General features: G+C 41.7%; 1 protein-coding gene across 3 annotated transcripts in view; it reads left to right on the top strand.

Moving 5' to 3' along the window:
• LOC135505975 (xylosyl- and glucuronyltransferase LARGE2s) overlaps window positions 1–10,524 on the top strand; it is a 69,929-nt gene extending 59,405 nt beyond the window's left edge. For 2 of the 3 annotated variants that reach the window (XM_064925296.1, XM_064925287.1), the window contains exons 13-14: window positions 586–781; window positions 1,408–5,204. In XM_064925296.1, coding sequence (XP_064781368.1) covers window positions 586–781; window positions 1,408–1,605 — 394 coding nt within the window. In that variant the 3' untranslated portion in view covers window positions 1,606–5,204. Of the gene's footprint in view, window positions 1–585; window positions 782–1,407; window positions 5,205–10,259 lie in introns of those variants that run through there. The other variant, XM_064925304.1, reaches the window with a different exon arrangement.
• Window positions 10,525–22,310: the final 11,786 nt, after the last annotated feature.

Here is a 22,310-nt window from a genome sequence, read left to right as displayed (position 1 = left end):
CTCCAGAGCACTCAGGACCTTAGACTGGGGCAAAGGTTCACCTTCCAACAGGACAACGACTAAGCACACAGCCAAGACAACGCAGGAGTGGCTTCGGGACAAGTCTCTGAATGTCCTTGAGTGGCCCAGCAAGAGCCCAGACTTGAACCCGATCTAACATCTCTGGAGAGATCTGAAAATTGTTGTGCAGCGATGCTCCCCATACAACCTGAAAGAGCTTGAGAGGATCTGCGGAGAACAATGGCAGATACTCCCCAAATACAGGTGTTCCAAGCTTGTAGCATCATACCCAAGAAGACTCGATGCTATAATCGCTTCCAAAGGTGCTTCAACAAAGTACTGTTTAAAGGGTCTGATTACCTATGTAAATGACAAACATGTTTTTGCTTTGTCATTATGAGGTATTGTGTATAGATTGATGAAAAAAACTAAAGATTTAATCCATTTTAGAATAAGTCTGTAACGTAACAAAATGTGGGAAAAAGTCAAGGGGTCTGAATACTTTCCCAAATGCACTTAATGCAATCTTGTTCAAAACTATTATTAACACACCTGCACACTTCTCTTTCTCCTTGCCTTCCCCAGGTATCACGTTTGGACCAAGGGCCATGCTCCTACCAACTACGCCAAGTGGCGGACAGCCACCACGCCCTATAAGGTGGAGTGGGAGGCAGATTTTGAGCCCTATGTGGTGGTGAAGCGGGACTGCCCTGAGTATGACCAGCGCTTTGTGGGCTTTGGCTGGAACAAGGTCTCCCATATCATGGAGCTGGATGCACAGGTACAGTATGGAGGATAATGGTGGGGAGTTAAAATATAATATATCTATTTTCCTCCAGTATACATTATCACACCACAGTACATTTGCACACATTGGGTAGACCAATCAACCATAGCAGACAAGATGGGCAGACAAAGAGATGTAGTTAAAGTCTGCATATGCTCATCTGTTTATGGCTTGTTGAGAAGAAAAATGTTTGTTAAAGTTATTGTTCACATTTTATCCTCAGACTCTTCTCCCAAATAATCTGCACATAATAACTCCTTTTAATTTTAATTTAATTCAAAACCTCAACTCACCTTTGGAATTCAGTTAAGGTTATGCTAATGATTAGAACAGATTTGATTCGCAGTAGACCTCTGTTATTAGGTTTAATGCTTTCGCTAAGTCAGGAATAATAGCTATTGTAATGGCCCATAAATCAAAGTCGAGCCGTGACATTTCAGTGTTCAGCACCTCAGAGCAACGAACGTGACTATTCTTCTCGAGTCTTAAATGATTCAGTCACAGCCGGGACTGCAGATGAGTATTAGCTACGTGGCTAAAATGTGGTGCCTGTTGTACACGGACCGTGTCCAACAAACAAATCAAATAAAACCCATTTTCACCCCTTTCCCACCCCCCAGGAGTACGACCTGATGGTTCTGCCCAATGCGTTCATGATCCACATGCCACACGCACCCAGCTTCGACATCTCCAAGTTTCGCTCCAGCCCGGGCTACCGCTACTGCCTGCAGACCCTGAAAGAAGAGTTCCACCAAGACCTGTCCCGGAAGTACGGCGCAGCTGCCCTCAAGTACCTCACTGCTCAGAGGAACATCTAAACCAGGACTCCCAAGGGCCACTGGGCTCCATATCTAGGGCCCCAACGGCCCCACTCGCCCCCATGCTCTTCCCTGGCAAGTCTGAAGGGGTTTGGAAATATTGGCAACTATCCTCCAATATCTCGACTAATCTTGGATATCAAGATGGAGCTTTAAAGTCTTGTAGAAATTTCTGGAGATGTGTTAAACTTTCTGGGGTGGTTTGGGCTGGGATGACCCACCCAACTATGCTAGAATGGATTATGGCCCAAACTGGAATAAAAAAATGAACCAAACAGAACAGACATGACAGTTGTCGCAAGATGTTGGGATCCCAGTGGAAGACGTTCCTCTGAGAGGGATGAGTGGTTGACTGCTTTAAGCCAGGGAGTAAGTGACGATTATCATGATTTGTTCTGACAATCAGGGCCTTTTCTGAGGAAAATACATTTCAAACCAATACGACCACATGGGATATCTGTACCTGGAACTCAATGACAGGACATTTGGGAAACACAGAACTGAAAGAAAGGGAAGTTGCATCTTCCCTGGTCTCTTCAAGGGGACGAATCGGAATCACTTTCGGAGTGACCAAACGAACTGGATAAACGTTTAAGCCTTATAATTTTCCATTATATTTAATAAGATATTTAATGATATCAGTATTTTTCTCAATGTAAATGATTAGCAATTAATAACAAACAAATATGGCATATATATGTTTTGATTATGATGTTGCATAATAATTACATTCTATTTCCTTTCTCTATTTTTGGGCCCCCCATGAAAGGAAAGAGTATGTCTTTGTTTGAAAGCCTCTGAAGGGTTGAGCGGGGAGAATAGCCAGGCATCATGGTTAAACTGGACATTGTGTATGTGTGTGCACTCACTGACTAAATGAGCTGCTCACTAAGTCACCATGCTATGTCATATTACATTCGTACCTCTCAATGTCATATACTTTTCTCTTTCCTCTACATCATACTAATATCATCATGCATCTAAATAATATATGCATACTGTATCAGTCAAAAGTTTGGCCACACATACTCATTCAAGGGCTTTTCTTTATTTTGACTATATTTTACATAGTAGAAAAATATTGAAGACGTTAAAACTATGAACCAGCACATATGGAAACATGTAGTAACCAAAAAAGTGTTAAACAAATCAAAATATATTTGATATTTCAGATTCTTCAAAGTAGCCACCCTTTGCCTTGATGACAGCTTTGCACACTCTTGGCATTCTCTCAACCAGCTTCATGAGGTAGTCACCTGGAATGCATGGAGGATGGGGAATAATTTAGGTGTACCTAATTTGTGGAATTAATTTTCTTCTTAATGCGTTTGAGCCAATCAGTTGTGACAAGGTTGGGGTGGTATACAGAAGATAGCCCTATCTGGTAAAAGAAAAAGTCCATATTATGGAAAGAACAGCTTAAATAAGCAAAGAGAAACAACAGTCCACCATTACTTTAAGATATGAAGATCAGTCAATCGAGAATATGTCAAGAGATTTGAAAGTTTCTTCAAGTGCAGTCACAACAAACATCAAGCGCTATGATGAAATGGCACTCATGAGGACCGCCACAGGAAAGGAAGACTCAGAGTTACCTCTGCTGCAGAGGATAAGTTCATTAGAGTTAACAGCCTCAGAAATTGCAGCCCAAATAAATGCTTCACAGAGTTCAAGTAATAAGACAGATCTCAACATCAACTGTTCAGAGGAGACTGTGAATCAGGCCTTCATGGTTGAATTTCTGCAAAAAAAACATTACCAAAGGACACCAATTAGAACATGAGACTAACTTAGACCAAGAAACACGAGCAAAGGACATTAGACGGGTGGAAATCTGTCCTTTGTTTTTTTTGTTTTTTCAACGATGTGTCTTTCAGAAACAGAGTAGGTGAATGGATGATCTCTGCATATGTGGTTCCCATCGTGAAGCATGGAGGAGGAGGTGTGAGGGTGCTTTGCTGGTGACACTGTCGGTGATTTATTTAGAATTCAAGGCACATTTAACCAGCATGGCTACCACAGCATTTTATAGTGATACGCCATCCCATCTGGTTTGCGCTTTCATTTGTTTTGCAATAGGACAATGACCCAACACACCTCCAGGCTGTGCAAGGGCTATTTGACCAAGAAGAAGAGTGATGGAGTGCTGCATCAGATGACCTGGCCTCCACAATCACCTGACCTCAACCCAATTGAGATGGTATGGGATGAGTTGGACTGCAGAGTGAAGGAAAAGCAGCCAACAAGTGCTCAGCATATGTGGGAACTCCTTCAAGACTTTTGGAAAAGCATTCCATGTGAAGCCGGTTGAGAGAATGCCAAGTGTGCAAAGCTGTCATCAAGCCGAAGGGTGCCAACTTTGAAGAATCTAAAATCTATTTTGATTTGCTTAACAAATGATATGCTTTTTTTGTTGTTTACTTCATCATCTCATGTGTGTTATTTCATCGTTTTGATGTCTTCACTATCATTCTACAATGTAGAAAATAGTCAAATAAAGAAAAACCCTTGAATGAGTAGGTGTGTCCAATCTTTTGACTGGTACCGCATAGGTGTTAATATTAAGATTCTTGTTTTTCCTTCTGCATATATTTATCCCCTCTAAGCCAAATATGCACCCAACTTCAGTCAAAAATACAAGTCACCACTGATTGGGACCATCGCAAACAGACCCCAAAAAATCAAAATAGCAACAACAAAAAAGCATCTCGCCAGGAATGCAATGGCTGAAAATAAACAGCCTGTTGTTGAATTGTTAACAATCACTACAAAAATGCCATGAACGATTGGAGCATTACCAGTGCCATGTCGAGATGAGTAACACACTGTATGCTATGTGCCATCTACTGTAACAAACCTTGTCATCTACCAAACAAGCCGTTCTCCTTTTACGATGAACCTTTCCCCTTTTCTTTAAAACGTCATTCCTTTTTCTATTGACCCATTCCTTGTTTTTTTCGTATACCATCAGGAAACCCACTTCTGTTCTCACAAACCATCCCTTCTTTCTCTAATCCCAACCCCATCCTAAATCTGTATATGCTACTACTACTGTTTTGAACTCTATAGTACACATAATCCATGGGACAACCGGGCAGTAACAAATCAACCTTTCAACCCCAATGAACCTACCACTCCAAATGCCAAATAATAGGTATACGCCTAAAGTCACGAGAAACGGCAAGTGTTCAAGCCTATTTGCTACTGTAATGACTTTGTAATGACTGAATGGTCACATATAATGCCACTATGGGGTCGGCACATACAACACAACTATGGGATGGGCACATACCCTGCATCGTTACTATGGGTTAGGTTTATACACAGCTGCCATTGAATTGGCTACCAAGGAATGGATCAAGACACCACCTCTCCCTGCCACCTTCCATGCCTCCCACAACCCCTGTCGACTGTTCTGAGTGCAGTAAATGCTAGTGCCTTTGCTGTATTGTGTAACTGGATATTGATTGTACTGCTGTACGTTACCAATGGGGCCTGAGGATAGTCAGGCACTCTATTTATTATTGTCGACTCAAATCAATCATATTTTTCTATGTCGGGGACAAAGTGCTTTAAATAAATATGCCCTTTTTCAACCAGTTTGTCTGAGGTTTGTCTCCATTGGAACATAAGTGGAACGGATTGAAGGATATGGTATCACCACTATAAGTGTGGAATTATATACACATTATTTATTTTCAGAGTTAATTGGTTTTAAAACATCAAGGATTCTCCTCTCATTCATGTTTTTATATGAAGACATAATGTACGCAATGACTTTACACACACACACACACACACACACACACACACACACACACACACACACACACACACACACACACACACACACACACACACACACACACACACACACACACACACACACACACACACACACACACACACACCACCAAGGAGGGAAAACAAAACAAATTGTAATTCTCCGTCAGCTGTTTGTTATCTTCTGTGACATTTATTACCAGCCTGAAAATGGAATTGTCTCTTATAGATGTACTGCTTGTCTTAAGGACATAATCGGCCGCCAGGCAGGCAGTTTTCTTTCACCAAAAAATAGAATAAAAATAGTTTAGCATTTCTTCATATCCACTTTCCCATCTCCGATATCATCAGAAACAACTGTGGCATGATTATAGTAATCTATGAAAACAGTTGTGTGTCACTTCACTGCATAAACAATAAAAAGTCTGATATTTTCACATTACAAAATGTAGAATGGATCACCGAGATGATCTATTAATGGGCATTCACTCACAGAAGGCACAACTAATCTGCAAATCATCATCACCTAAGTATAACATGAATTGCTGAATACGGATCATTCAAAGATTAGTGGGAAAAAGTCAAATACAAATGATATACTTACACTAAACATTTAAAAAACTTTGTAACAGGGGCCATTGTCGAACTAAAAGACAAGACATAATGCAATAAAGTATCTGTATTCTCCTTACGAGAACGAAAAAGGATAGATTGGGCTGATCTAGCATAGAGCTACAGCTTCGTTAATGGCCTTTTCAAGGAGCCACATCAGACAAGTCCTATCAAACCATTAGACTGATACATTGGGTATTCACAATTAAAAAATGAATTATCTTCAATGACATTTCTTGACCTTTGAATGACCCTGGTAGTAATAACCAGCTAAAGACTTGTTTGACCTCTCAACATATACAGGGTCAAGTTGTTCTGAAGTTCTTCCAAGCCGATTGGAGGGAAGAGATGTAGGGCATCTTGAATGGATGCGATGCTTCTTACAAATTGAATTAAACACTTTATGTAAACCCTCTTTGTATGGACAAATTTACACCACCCTCACTTTCTCCTTCCCTCCATCCATCCGGCCCTCCTTTCCTTCCTCCCCCTCTCTTATCTGCTCGCTAATAATGGAGTAATTGCTGGATGTGGTCCTTTATGACGTTATGAATCATCTCGCCCACTGCACACATTAGACGGGCCTGACACAAGCACTCTTAATATAACAGGAGTTCACATAAGACCAACCATGTAGAGGCGTACTGGAAGTTTCTCAAGAGGAGAGTCAGCAACATAAAGCTTCAAAAATCCAGTAGAGGAATGTACTCTTGCTTTACATTGAATTTCCGATAGGTGTTTATGAAAATACTGACTCAATTTTGTTGTTCAAACCTGTTCTAATTTGTGATTCATGAATGGCTGTCAAAATTGGTTTGTTTCTAGTTATGAAATGCTCGACGTGGAAGCACGGAGGTGAGCTTGAGCGCTATTTTACCCATGTTTGTTTCGACTCCTTTTGTTTTTGTTCCATTTGCTTTGCAGAAGCTTAAACCGTGTGCTAGGTTAGATATATTTAGAAAGAGTTTAGCCTGCTCCAAACAGACACAATCTTGAGTTACACAACAGTTTCTAAGATTGCCTATCAATGTACAAAGAGAAGGAAATGATTCAAAGTGTTGCAAATGAGTTGGATGATGTGATCAATGATGTTCTGTTTCAGATATATTTTCCCCCAGTTTCCAAAAAACAAAGGGGTCAACAATTAAGTTAGCAAACTGTAAACTTGGAAAATCTAGAGGGTATGCAGCAAGATTCGGCTGAGGGCAATTTTTTTTAAATGATGATAATTTTTACACTGCAAATTGATCTCAAATAAGCCCAAAATAGATTTGAAAATAGTAACGTCATACCTGGATTATCTTGAGACACAATCATATATGTCTCTTTTTTTAAATGTGTGGGAATACTTGGGAACAAATTTCCTTAATTAAAGGAATTTCTTGCTGTATTCCTGGTGATGTTATATTATTTTTTTGTACAAAAAACTGCCTATATAGATAGGCCCAAGCAAGTCTCTAATTATTGGTGTCCTTTATGAGTTGTTTCTTTGCAGCAATTCGACAATGAAGGGCTGATTCACACAGTCTCCTCTGAACAGTTGATTTTGAGATGTGTCTGTTACTTGAACTCTGGGAAACATTTATTTGGGCTGGAGTTTCTGAGGCTGGTGACTAATGAACTTATCCTCTGCAGCAGAGTTAACTCTGGGTCTTCCTTTTCTGTGGCGGTCCTCATGAGAGCCAGTTTCATCATAGCGCTTGAGGATTTTTGCGACTGCACTTGAAGAAATTTTCAAAGTCCTTGAAATGTTCAGGATTGACTGACCTTCATTTCTTAAGGTAATGACGGACTGTCATTTCTCTTTGCTTATTTGAGCTGTTCTTGCCATAATATGGACTAATATGGTATTTTCCCAAATAGGGATATCTTCTGTATTCCAGCCCTACCTTGTCACAACACAACTAATTGGCACAAACGCATTAAGAAGGAAATAAATTCCACAAATGAACTTTTAACAAGGCACACCTGTTAATTGAAATGCATTCCATGTGACTACCTCATGAAGCTGGTTAAGAAAATGCTAAGAGTGTTTAACACTGTCATCAAGGCCAAGGGTGGCTACTTTGAAGAATCTCAAATATCAAATATATTTTGATTTGTTGAACAATTGTTTGATTACCTCATGATTCCATATGTGTTATTTCATAGTTTTGATGTCTTCACTATTATTCTACAATGTAGAAAATAGTAAAAATAAAGAAAATCCCTGCAATGGGTAGGTGTGAACAATCGTTTGACTGGTACTGTATATGAACTCAGCAAAAAATAGAAACATCCTCTCACTGTCAACTGCTTTTATTTTCAGCAAACTTAACATGTGTAAATAGTTGAATGAACAAAACAAGATTCAACAACTGAGACATAAACTGAACATGTTCCACAGACATGTGGCTAACAGAAATTGAATAATGTCCCTGAACAAAGGCGGGGTCAAAATCAAAAGTAACAGTCACTGTCTGCTGTGGCCACCAGCTGCATTAAGTACTGCAGTGCATCTCCTCCTCATGGACTGCACCAGATTTTCCAGTTCTAGCCCTCACCATCCGATCCAACATGTCTCAGACGTGCTCAATGGGATTGAGATCCGGGCTCTTCACTGGCCATGGCAGAACACTGACATTCCTGTCTTGCAGGAAATCACGCACAGAATGAACAGTATGGCTGGTGGCATTGTCATGCTGGAGGGTCATGTCAGGATGAACCTGCAGGAAGGTGACCACATGAGGGAGGAGGATGTATTCCCTGTAATGCACAACGTTGAGAATGCCTGCAATGACAACAAGCTCAGACCGATGATGCTGTGACACACCGCCCCAGACCATGATGGACCCTCCACCTTCAAATCGATCCCGCTCCAGAGTACAGGCCTCAGTGTAATGCTTATTCCTTCGAGAATAAATGTGAATCCGACCATAACCCCTGGTGAGACAAAACCACAACACGTCAGTGAAGAGCACATTTTGCCAGTCCTGCATGGTCCAGCGATGGTGGGTTTGTGCCCATAGGTGACGTTGTTGCCGGTGATGGTGAGGACCTGCCTTACAACAGGCCTACAAGCCCTCAGTCCAGCCTCTCTCAGCCTATTGCGGACAGTCTGAGCACTGATGGAGGGATTGTGCATTCCTGGTGTATCTCGGGCAGTTGTTGTTGCCATCCTGTACCTGTCTCGCAGGTGTGATGTTCGGATGTACCGATCCTGTGCAGGTGTTGTTACACGTGGGCTGCCACTGCGAGGACGATCAGCTGTCCGTCCTGTCTCCCTGTAGTGCTGTCTTATAGGCATCTCACAGTACGGACACTGCAATTTATTGCCCTGGCCACCTCCTTGCAGCATGTCTAAGGCACGTTCACGCAGATGAGCAGGGACCCCGGGCATCTTTCTTTTTGCGTTTTTCAGAGTCAGTAGAAAGGCCTCTTTAGTGTCCTAAGTTTTCATAACTGTAACCTTAATTGCCTACCGTCTGTAAGCTGTTAGTGTCTTAACGACCGTTCCACAGGTGCATGCTCATTAATTGTTTATGGTTCATTGAACAAGCATGTGAACAGTGTTTAAACCCTTTACAGTGAAAATCTGTGAAGTTATTTGGATTTTTACGAATTATCTTTGAAAGACAGGGTCCTGAAAAAGGGTGTTTATTTTTTTGCTGAGTTTATATTATTTGACAAAACACTGTGGGGGTTCAATCACTTGCGGGATGTTTTTTTCTTCCCATGGGCCACCTGTTGTCCACCCTTGATACAGTATGATTACTCTCTCGGTGTCATTTTGTGCCACAGTGCTGGCAGACAGTCCCAGACATGCGAGATGCCAAGGAGTACTGGAGATAGACCCATCAGGGGACAGAGTGGGTGGCACCAGTCTCATTATTGGTGTCAGCTGTGGGATCGATGTCCTACCTCCGAGTCTCCAAATAAAAATGAACTCCCACAACCGCCCCCCTCCACACTACTCTTCCACCGCTGCCTCCACTGAATCAATGGCAATAACCTCTCCCTCTCTTTATTTTCCCCTCCGTCTGGTCAATAAAGTGTCCCCTAACAATCCATCCCACTCTACTGTGATTGTGCCTCCCGGTTGGGGGAATGAAAATATACCTTTCACACTTTAAGGTCTTTATTGTCCTATCCTATAGCGATAATCTTATGGAGCAGACTATTTGTTTACCGGAGGATGTTATTATATTTGTTTAGCGTGTTTCTGGAAGATTTCGTTTGTTACTTGATACCTGTAATTCCAGGCCATTTCTCTCCTCTAGGCTACCTGGATCAATATGGAGCCGGGGTCAAAGGGCGCAGGTCGTGAGGGGTGGCGGTGGCATTTACACTCATCAACAAGGGTCAGGAGAGCGTCTAGATCTATAGCGCCTTGTAATTGTTTTTCTCCAATTGGATTTTTGCAGCTAGAGCTGATTATGGATACAATGACTTGTTTATTGTACTGAGGTTCAGTTCACTGATGCTTATGGACTCTGATTTGTTTTGCACGCCTTGTACAAAATAATAAAATGCAGTACGACAGGATATTTCTTAAAGTAGCTCTTTATTAGCTAGCTATAACTGGCATGTTTACGTGTCTCATACCATGACCAACCGAAAATGACCTCACCACCTGGTTGGTCTTAATGTAGTATGATGTGGCGGTAAAATGCATCCAATTACAATTCAGTATGTTTACACATATGAGATCCCCCTTCTTTTAAAACAAATATATATATTTTTTTTACATATTGTAAATGTTTCTTTTGAATACCTGCTCTGTAGTTTGAACTCAAGGTAAGTGACCATTTATACTGCATTCTGCACCAACGAAATCAACATAAAAGACTCTGAAACAATGATTCAGCGTACTGTTACTTTTAGAACAAAGAATTCTCAGTAACTCAGCTTTCACTCTAGCAATGGCATCTTAAAATTTCAAACAAATACAATACCAAAGCATTTCAAGTCAACTTTTCAGGAACAAGTTCACAATCCAGAACTCTTTTAGGGCAGCTACCCGCCTATACCTTTTGACATTTCACAGGTCTAGGACAGCACTGGGCTTGACCTCTCTTCCTGACCTGGTGTGATATGATGCTGAGTGTGCTTCCGTGTCAGTCAACAGTTCTTGTGATGTTGCAGGTAAGTATGGTGTATGTTGTCTGTGTGCTTAGTCCATCACATTCTCTTTCAGGGGAACGGTTCATCTCGTCAGTGTGTTGCTCGTTTGTGCTCAGTAGGTGACGACGATTGCGGCGGTACAACCACTCCTTCTGCGGTGCAAACGTGGTATGAACGTTCAGTGTCAGCTGGCTAGATGACAACTGCTGGCTTCCAGTGGCCATGCTCCTAGATTCTAACTGGCTCTCCGTCGTTCAGTGGTGGCAGTGGTCTAGCTGACCTGTGGTAGTATCATTTGTGTTGTTGTTGTCTCTGCGCATGTTTTTCATGCATTTCCGTGTAGCTGACAACCTCCGGCTGCAGCTGCTGGTTGGTGCTGGGAAGGGTTGAGCGAAGTCTGCGGCTCATCAACAGCTGGGCTGGTGATTTGAAGTTGTCAACCGGAGTGTTGCGGTATTCAAGGAGACTGAGGTAAGGGTCTCTCTTGTCTGCTTTTGCTTTGTCCATGAGGGATTTAGCAATCTGCACAGATTTTTCAGCAAGGCCATTACTTTGAGAGTAATGCGGGCTTGTGGTGAACTCCCATGCTTTTGTGAAGGATTCAAACTCATTTGATTTGTAACAGGGGACATTGTCAGACATTAAAGTCTCTACAATGCCGTGCCTAGCAAAGATTGTTTCCAGGATTCTGTATCACAGCTGCAGATGTGGTGCTGTGAAGTTTGTCAAGTTTGAAGTATCTGCTGTAGTAGTCCACTGTTACGATGTAATCTTTGTTGTTCCACGACCTGCCAGGGTTGGTCTGGGATACAGTGAGGTAACATTGGCTCTTAGGTGTTTGAGGGGCGTTGTTCAAGACAGGTGGGGCATTTACCAACAATGGCCTCTATTTGTTTGCACATTCTGGGCAAAAAGCAATTTTTCAATGCCCATGTGTCCAGCATGGATCTTTGTCAAAATCTCTTCTCTGAGACTGGAATGATTATTTTCTCTCCTTTGAAAATGATTCAGTTGATCTGTGATAGTCCATCATGATGGTTCCATAACTTTGAGACAATCAGAGGGGATTTTCTCCTCTCCTCAGGCCATCCATCCTGTATGACTTTCCTCAGCTGTGTGAGTTGTGTCCTTTTATGTTTCTGCTATTTTTGTGGTTGAAGGATCATTCTCTGTAGCTTTTGGCGAGGCTTGCGGCTAGTGGTTTCCTTTTGATTAACTCGAGGGCCTTGTGGTTGGATTCCATAATGACTTGTCATCCATATACAGTGGGGAGAACAGGTATTTGATACACTGCCAATTTTGCAGGTTTTCCTACTTACAAAGCATGTAGAGTTGTGTAATTTTTATCATTGGTACACTTCAACTGTGAGAGATGGAATCTAAAACAAAAATCCAGAAAATCACATTGTATGATTTTTAAATGATTAATTTTCATTTTAGTGCATGACATAAGTATTTGATACATCAGAAAAGCAGAACTTAATATTTGGTACAGAAAGAAACCTTTGTTTGCAATTACAGAGATCATACGTTTCCTGTAGTTCTCAACCAGGTTTGAACACACAATATGGTGCAGTCGTCCTGTCCCCTTTGTAGAAAAGCATCCCCAAAGAATGATGTTTCCAACTCCATGCTTTACGGTTGGGATGGTATTCTTGGGATTGTACTCTTCCTTCTTCTTCCTCTAAACACGGCGAGTGGAGTTTAGACCAAAAAGTCTAACTCGCCGTGTTTGGAAGGAAAAAAAAGCTCTATTTTGTCTCATCAGACCACATGACCTTCTCCCATTCCTCCTCTGGATCATCCAGATGATCATTGGCAAACTTCAGACGGGCCTGGACATGTGCTGGCTTGAGCAGGGGGACCTTGCGTGCACTGCAGGATTTTAATCCATGACGGCGTAGTGTGTTACTAATGGTTTTCTTTGAGACTGTCGTCCCAGATCTCTTCAGGTCATTGACCAGGTCCTGCCATGTAGTTCTGGGCTGATCCCTAATCTTCCTCATGATCATTGATGCCCCACGAGGTGAGATCTTGCATGGAGCCCCAGACCGAGGGTGATTGACTGTAATCTTGAACTTCTTCCATTTTCTAATAATTGCTCCAACAGTTGTTGCCTTCTCACCAAGCTGCTTGCCTATTGTCCTGTAGCCCATCCCAGCCTTGTGCAGGTCTACAATTGTATCCCTGATGTCCTTACACAGCTCTCTTGACTTGGCCATTGTGTAGAGTTTGGAGTCTGTTTGATTGAGTGTGTGGACAGGTGTCTTTTATACAGGCAACGAGTTCAAACAGGTGCAGTTAATACGGGTAATGAGTGGAGAACAGGAGGGCTTCTTAAAGAAAAAGTAACAGGTCTGTGAGAGCCGGAATTTGTTCTGGTTGGTAGGTGATCAAATACTTATGTCATGCAATAAAATGCAAATTAATTACTTAAAAATCATACAATGTGATTTTCTGGATTTTTGTTTTAGATTCCATCTCTCACAGTTGAAGTGTACCTATGATAAAAATTACAGACCTCTACATGCTTTGTAAGTAGGAAACACTGCCGATTTTGCAGGTTATCAAATACTTGTTCTCCCCACTGTACATACTGATGTAAAAGCTTTCATCCGAACAGAGGGGCATACAGCTCCTTTTCGATTTGAGCGTGGTTGATTTCAGTCTGTGAGAGATTTGGAAGCGCTAGCCGGTGGGCTTTCCTTCTTGCAGTAGCACTGCACCTACACCCAATCCTGGTTCTCTTGTGATCAAGTCTTTCACTCTCTGGAAAGCAATGTCTTGTTGCTTGTCCCAGAGAACTCACTGGACTGCTTTAGCAGCTGATGCATGGGTGCACTGGCTTGATTCCATTCGCTGTGAGAAGATGTCCAAAGTAGCTTACCTCTGTAGTGCAGACTGCTCTTCTCGGGGTTGAGCCGGACTCCTCTCTCACGGGACCTTTGCAGCATTGCCCGAAGGTTTCTGCCGTGTTCCTCTTTGGTCCGACCATAGACAAGGATGTCATCCACAATTGTCACAACTCCGTAGAGGCCTTCGTACACTTTGTTGATCCTTTGCTGAAACTCGTCTTGGGCTGAGATAATCCTGAAAGTCAGGCGACAAAACCTGTAGCGTCCAAACAGTGTGTTGAACGTTGTGAGATTAGATGAATATTCTGTGAGCTTGATAGCCCAGTAGCCTGATCTGGCGTCCATGACACTGAAGTAGCATGCTCCCGTTAGCTTGTGTGTGATGCCATCTAGCATCGGTAAAGGGAAATGGGGGCGTTTGATAGCCTTGTTCAAGTCTCTTGGGTCGAGACATACTCGGAGCTTGCCTGTGCGTGGTACTCTCCACCACCACTAACCCATTTACCCAATCTGTCGGTTCTGTAACCTTGGTGACTATGTCAGATTGCTCCATGCTATCCAGCTCTTTCTTCAGACGGACACAGAGAGCAAGGGGAATCTTTCTTGGTGGGTAGACCACAGAGGTTGTGCCTGGGTCAAGGTGAATGGTACATTCTCCTGGGAATAATCCTATTCCTGTACAAACATCAGCAAACTCCTCCATTTTCTGTCTCTACTGGTGCTGTCACTGATAAAATTAGCTTAATGAGGTCCATGTCTAAACATGCTTTAAGACCTAGCCTTGCAGGTGCTCTAGTGTCAACAAGGTAAAAATCCAACATGTGCATGTGCCTTTTACTAGGAGCTGTTCACCACCATAACCAGTCAGTCAGTCTGCGTGTGGTGGGCTGTAGCTCACACTCAGATGTCAAGCTGCAGCAGTTATTCAGAGGAATAATGCAATATCAGTATTTTACTCTTTGATTGACATTTTATCTTCACTCACTGTGTGTACTGTTTTTTGCATGGTAAGCTCTGCACACTTTTGCAAAGTAAACCCATTTCCCACATTTAGTAAACTGTTTGCCTTTAGCTGGGCAATTTCCCTGTTCGCCATGTACTTTGTATCCACAATATCCACATGTTTATTATACCGTTCAGTATTTTATCTAACGAATGGCATCCCTACGTCTAAATGTTCTTGTTATATTGCACAACCTTCAATGTTATGTCATAATTACGTAAAATTCTGGCAAATTAGTTCGCAATGAGCTAGGCAGCCCAAACTGTTGCATATACCCTGACTCTGCGTGCAATGAACGCAAAGAGAAATGACACAATTTCACCTGGTTAATATTGCCTGCTAACCTGGATTAGTAGTTATAACTAGTGATTATGATTGATTGTTTTTTATAAAATAAGTTTAATGCCAGCTAGCAACTTATCTTGGCTTCTACTGCATTCGCGTAACAGGCGGACTCCTCGTGGAGGGCATGTGGTTAGAGCGTTGGCCTATTTAACTGTAAGGTTGCAAGATTGAATCCCCTGAGCTGACAATGTGAAAATCTGTCGTTCTGCCCCTGAACAAGGCAGTTAACCCACCATTCCTAGGCTGTCACTGAAAATAAGAATGTGTTCTTAACTCTTGAAACTCCCCATCCCGGATCCGGGATTGTGACTAAGCCTCAGGCTCATTAGCATAACGCAACGTTAACGATTTCTGAAAATCGCAAATAAAATTAAAATAATGCGTTTGCTCTCAAGCTTAGCCTTTTCTTAACAACACTGTCATCTCAGATTTTCAAAATATGCTTTTGAACCATAGAAATTGACTAATTTGTGTAAGAGTATGCAAAGCTAGCATAGCATTTTGTGTAGCATGTAGCACGCAACATTTTCATAAAAGCCAGATAACCAAATAAATAAAATAATTTACCTTTGAAGAGCTTCTGATGTTTTCAATGAGGAGACTCCCAGCCACATACCAAATGCGCAGTGTTTCCTGAAAGCGTCTGTGTGTAGGAGAAATCGTTCCGTTTTCTACATTGCGCCTATTCGAAACGAACCGAAAATGCAGTCACCTACAACGTAAAACTTTTTCCGGATTAACTACATAATATCGACCGAAACATGGCAAACGTTGTTTGGAATCAATCCTCAAGGTGTTTTTTCACATATCTCTTCATTGACATGCAGTTCGTGGAAGCTTGCTTCTCTCTCTGTGCCCCATGGAAAAATACTGGCAGGTGACTTTTGCGCACCAATTTCGGCGCAGGACACCGGGCGGACACGTGGTAAATGTGGTCTCTTATGGTCAATCTTCCAACGATCTGCCTACAAATACGTCACAATGCTGCAGACACCTTGGGGAAACGACAGAAAGGGCAGACTCATTCCTCTTGCGTTCACAGCCATATAAGGAGATCATGAAAGACAGAGCCTCAAAAATCCTTGTCATTTCCTGGATGCCAAGTCATCTTGGTTTTGCCTGAAGCTCACGTTAAAGGGCACGCACAGAGAAGATATTTGTATTTCTGGACACGTCAGAGTGTTTTCTTTCGAACAGTAGCAATTATATGCATAGTCGAGCATCTTTTTGTGACAAAATATCTTGTTTAAAACGGGAACGTTTTTCTTCCAAAAATGAAATAGCGCCACCATAAGTGTAAGAGGTTAACTGACTTGCCTAGTTAAATAAAGGTCTAAAAAATATATATAATAATCGGAAATCGGCGCCCAAAAATACAGATTTTCGATTGTTATGAAAACTTGAAATCTGCCCAAATTAGTCGGCCATTCCGATTAATCGGTCGACCTCTAGTCTTAACCAATCATAGCGCAGTATGATGTGGCGGTGAAATGCGTCCAATTACAATTCAGTATGTTTACACATATGAATATTACAGACTCCATTGACATTGTGAAGTTCTGTATCTTTTTCAAGGTGGCTATGCAAATACATAAACCCAAGTTATGCATCTAATATGTGTTCTTCTTCTGGCCTTCCAACACCTTCTTGAACATCTAAACAGCAATTTAAACAAAGTGCAGGCTCTATCATCAGATAGGTCTTCTGTTGCTTAAACTGCTATAAAATCAAGTAAACCTGATTATTCTATTGATGTCATCTGAGTTAAAGTTCTAAATATTAATAGTCGTTTGGAGAAGGAAAAAGGGCGGGAACAGACAAAAATTACAGCCAAGTTTTTCCATGAGCTTCAATCAGGTCTGGACTTGACTGATTACTGTATGTGAAAAGGCTGTTATTGATATATTTTGAAAGGTGTGTTTGGCCTTGTCTGGGTGCCGAGGAGAGTTTGGAGTGCGCCTGCCATCGAACAAAACACACACACACACACACACACACACACACACAAGCGATGGATAAAGATGGTCTACATACACTTCAGAATCATGTGCTCTCATTTCAAAGTTTTGCATGGTGAACAACACGTGAAGTGTTGACCAATGTAAAAGCAATGAAGGGTGAAGGTGAGGTGAGATCAGGAGTGTAGTTTACCCACTTTTTTTGTTTGCACTAAAGTATATGGAGCATTACTTTTTCACTGCAACCGGCGATCAGAGATACCCACCTATTTTTTGTTTACAACTACAAAGCTGGGTGAGATTGATGTCCTGTTGTTACTTTGTCTCTTTCTCAATTCAGGTAAGCCTTGATTCCTCCACGTCCTCTCTCATCGCCTCCTCAAAACACATTTGTGCAGAAGGTCTGAGGGGAGGGAACTTAGGCCTTCTCCAATACAGTTGAGAAGGAGGTGAGTACATAAGATGTTAGGAATTGAGGATGAATTGAGAAAGGGCCCATTAAGTACTATGTCATGGGCATCCCAGTCTTTCAGATGGTTTGTTAAGTCCATTATAATCAAATGTATCTATTAGCAGCAAGCAGAAAATCTGATTGTTGGGGAATAACTGGAATCTCCGGAGACTGGTATTGACTAGAACATGTAGAAAGATCTGCATTGTGTCACGAACCAGCTCGTAATCCGTAACAAAGAGGGAGACAATGTGGAGATAAGGAATAACAAAAATATATTGATTAACTGAGGTAACCTATGTGTGTATAGATGGGATAATGAGGAGTGTTGAACGATGCCAAAGCAAACAAAACGGCCACAAAAATGCCAAAGTAAAAAACAGTGTGTCTGCATCGAGAGAGTCTCCTCAAGGAATGGAGAAAGAGGTGTATTCATCCCGGAACACACCCGAAGCCCAGGTGTGTCTCATTTCGCTGACGACCCTCCCGGCTCCGCCCACAGACATCCTATTAAGGAAAACAAGAGCAAAGAGAAAGAATTCGGCAGACAGAGTAGGAGGGTCGTCACAATAGCCCTCTGGCCCATAATAGAAGAACATCTTCTATCATCAACAAGTTACATATTATAACCAGTGGTGTGTATTCATGGATGCAAAGGGAAGCCAGGTGTCCCCAAATATTTGACCAATAAAAGAAAATTAATTATAAAATCATTTATCTTTCGGCTCTCCCTGTGTTTTCAGAATTGTACGTCAATGGAAACAGCGCCCCTCTATCTCAGTATGTGGAGCCCATGTCTCTGATGCTGTCTTGACCAAAAGAGTATAACATGTTGCCGCCTTAGCATTTTATTGATTGATGCCAGCAAGCATTTGGCCTTCCTTGAATCAGTGTTGCGCACAACTGTGGGTTGTCCTGATGCATCAAAAGCCCCCCAAGAGAGGCCCGTTTGGATTTGGCTTCAAACCAAGCAAATCACTTCCTTTGAAAAACATAATTGTCTGAAAAACGTGTGTGTTTCTGGTCTGCTTGTGTTGACGTGATGCGGTTGCTAGCTTGCTAGATGTAACCTAGAAGGCTCACGTTAGCTAGGCAGCTTATGAAAACCAAAACTAAAAGTGTACTGTATGACAGAGCCATAGACCGTTTTGCCAACATGAAAGAGAAGAGGATTGCATTGGCGTTCAACTAGTCTATAAGTAGGGTGAGTAAAACAAAACAAAAATATTTTACTTGCATGCGCACTCATGGATGCCCACGCGTACATACATACACAGAAATGAATACCATGGACATCACATGACATTTAGCAACATTGATTGGACTAAATTGTTTTTGGTATCTTTAAGTTTATTTTCAGTGTATTAAAAGTAATCATATTTAGCCTTGTTGATTTGATGATGTTTAAATGGAAATAGTGCAGGGATAGTAGTGCGCCTGTTGTCATTGTGCTGACTTGCAGTATCTCCGTGATTCTAAATCAGTAGTTGTTGAAAACATTAACTTGCTTGACAGTGCTGTAGGTGATAACTATTTTTATGCAATATTTGCTATGAGGACTTCACCAGACAGATGTTGCTCTCGGTTTTGTGATGAAACAAATGTACGTGTAGTTGAACTAACTCCGCCACTCTGTGACTGTTGTATTTTTGTTGTCACGGACTTGTTGTATATCACGTGGTGTATGAATGAATTGGTTATAGAGCAAACCGCGCAATTATCATAACATAGGTTGTAGTATGTCTTTTTACCTGATTGGCTTCCTCATTGATTTTACCCACACATCACTACTGATTTTAACATGCTATAAAATGATTGGCCGCCCAGTCCTGCCCCTCAGTGTGTGTGTGTGTTGGTGTAGGGTCTCCATGCTCCAGACCTCCAATTACAAGCCAAACCCCTCATCTGGTACACAGGCCAAAACACCTGTTCACAACAGCTGCTGAGATCTCTAGGGAACATTTTTGTGTTTGTGTCCTGAAGACTCATGTCTGAGGCCAGAGCTAATACCTAGACATACTGGACGCAGAGACATACACATAATATCCATGAGTTCATCTGACTTTGGGTAAGTAGACAAAGAAAAACGGTCAAAATCTCGCACCATCCCTGAAAAGTCTGAAAGGTTATATCACTAACTTGTCTGTGATCCGGCTTTTGTTGAGCCAGGTGAGATGAGGTGAAATGAGGATGACTTTGTTCTGACAAGCCTGTAAGAGATGAATTCTAAGAGGCTTTTTTTTCAACTCACTACATTTTATCATGTCAAAAATGCTTTTCTTAGAACTCTACATTTCTAAAATACATTTCAAAATGTTACTCTTTTATTTTGCCTTTGTGTTTTGTTCATCAGAGATATGAAGCAGAGAACAGAGTGTGCAGAGGAGAAAAATAAAGAGATAGAGAGCAAACAGACCATCAGAGAGCTAGGGCTTTTAATAATAATCTGTCTCCGACGGCAACGTTGGACGGTGAAAAGCTGATTGATGTGCTATGAGATCATTACAATAATTAAACACTCAGATGCTCTTATCAAATGGTGTTTAATTTGACGCAGCGTTATGATGCGTAATGGGAGAGACAAAGCGTGTGTGTTAGCCAACCTTCATTAGACTAATTGAACAGCACACTGTCAAGCCAAACACTGTTAAAATCAGCAAACAAGCTAACAGTTTAGCGAAGCGCTACAGAAAGCATCTCGCATCCGCCCTCCAACACATCAATAACACTTCCGCTGTGTCAAACTTAACACTTACGGCAGCTGGAGTGTGTTTGTGTGTATGTTTGTTTGTGTGTGTGTGCATGTGTTACCTACCACAGCAGTAGCTGAGGCTTCCTGTCAAAACTCTTTTAACGTCATCTCGTATTTCTCTCTCTCTCTTTAACACATCCATCCATCTCTTTAACCTGATCCCTCCATCTATCACCAAGCTGATAAATATGTGTCCACAGCTAATGGCAAACTGTCTCCCAGCCAAACCCTTCTGTGGGTGGTTACAGCTCTTCCACATTGATTAAAGTATACAGGGGGTGTTCTATCTACATCCTCTTTGTAGTGATTTGTGTTATAACCCGGCTCCTTTCAGCTGAAAGTTTTTGTAGGCGTTTACTTGGCATTTTTCCTTTTTTTTTCTCCCAGTTGGTGTAGATATTTCCTAAAAGCACTATGGTGTTAAAAAATATTTACCGTCATTCTATTCGGCGATAGGATGTAACAGACTAAAGATTTCAAATGTACTGTTTCACGCAGTTAGATACTTTGTGACCCACAAGGTTCTATGTATTTTTCATGTGTATAGGCTGTGGGCTCCGCCCCGGTCGCTGGCAAGCCACACCCAGTCATTTCCTGGTAAAATAGAAATCTTTGGTAACTAGAAAACTGATCATAATTTAAAAGCCCAGGGTCTACAGTGCATTGGGAAAAGTATTCAGACCCCTTGAATTTTTCCACATTGTGTTACGTTAGTCTTATTTCTTCCTCATCAATCTACACACAATACCCGGTAATGACATAACAAAAACTATATTTTAAAAATAAAAAACTGAAATATCATATTTATATAAGTATTCCGACCCTATACTCAGTACTTTGTTGAAGCATCTTTGGCAGCGATTACAGCCTCAAGTCTTCTTGGGTATGATGCTACAAGCTTGGCACACCTGTATTTTGGGAGTTTCTCCCAATCTTCTCTGCAGATCCTCTCAAGCTCTATTAGGTTGAATGGGGAGCGTTGCTGCACAGCTATTTTCAGGTCAGAGATGTTCGATTGGGTTCAAATTAGGGCTCTAAATGGGCCACTCAAGGACATTCACAGACTTGTCCCAAAACCACTCCAACGTTGTCTTGGCTGTTGTATACTTAGGGTTGTTGTGTAACGGCTCTCGTCGGAATGAGTGGACCAAAGAACAGTGTGGAAAGTGTTCATGATTTTATTTATCAAAGAAACACTCGAACAAAGTAACACAACGAAAGTGAACAGTTCTGTCAGGTAAACAAATACTAAACAGAAAATAATTACCCACAAAACCCAGGTGGAAAATAGGTTGCCCAAGTATGATTCCCAATCAGAGACAACGATAGACAGCTGCCTCTGATTGGGAACCACACTTGGCCAAAACAAATAAATAGACATTTAACATAGAATGCCCACCCCAAATCACACCCTGACCTAACCAAATAGAGAACTAAAACGTCTCTCTAAGGTCAGGGCGTGACACGTTGTCCTGTTGTAAGGTGAACCTTTGCCCCAGTCTGAGGTCCTGAGCACTCTGGAGCAGGTTTTCATCAAAGATCTCTCTGTACTTTGCTCCGTTCACCTTTCCCTCAATCCTGACTAGTCTCCCAGTCACTTCTGCTGAAGATCATCCCCACAGCATTATACTGCCACCACCATACTTCACTGTAGGGGATTTACTCCTGACGTGACGCTAAGGATTCAGCCCAAATAGTTCATTCCTGGTTTCATCAGACCAGAGAATCTTGTTTCTCATGGTCTGAGAGTCCATTAGGTGCCTTTTGGCAAACTCCAAGCGGGTTTTCATGTGCCTTTTACTGAGGAGTGGCTTCCGTCGAACATAAAGGCCTGATTGGTGTA

The sequence above is a fragment of the Oncorhynchus masou genome, chromosome 2, assembly GCF_036934945.1.
Source record: "Oncorhynchus masou masou isolate Uvic2021 chromosome 2, UVic_Omas_1.1, whole genome shotgun sequence".
NCBI classification, from domain to species: Eukaryota; Metazoa; Chordata; class Actinopteri; order Salmoniformes; family Salmonidae; genus Oncorhynchus; species Oncorhynchus masou.
This window is presented reverse-complemented; position numbering and strand designations above follow the sequence as displayed.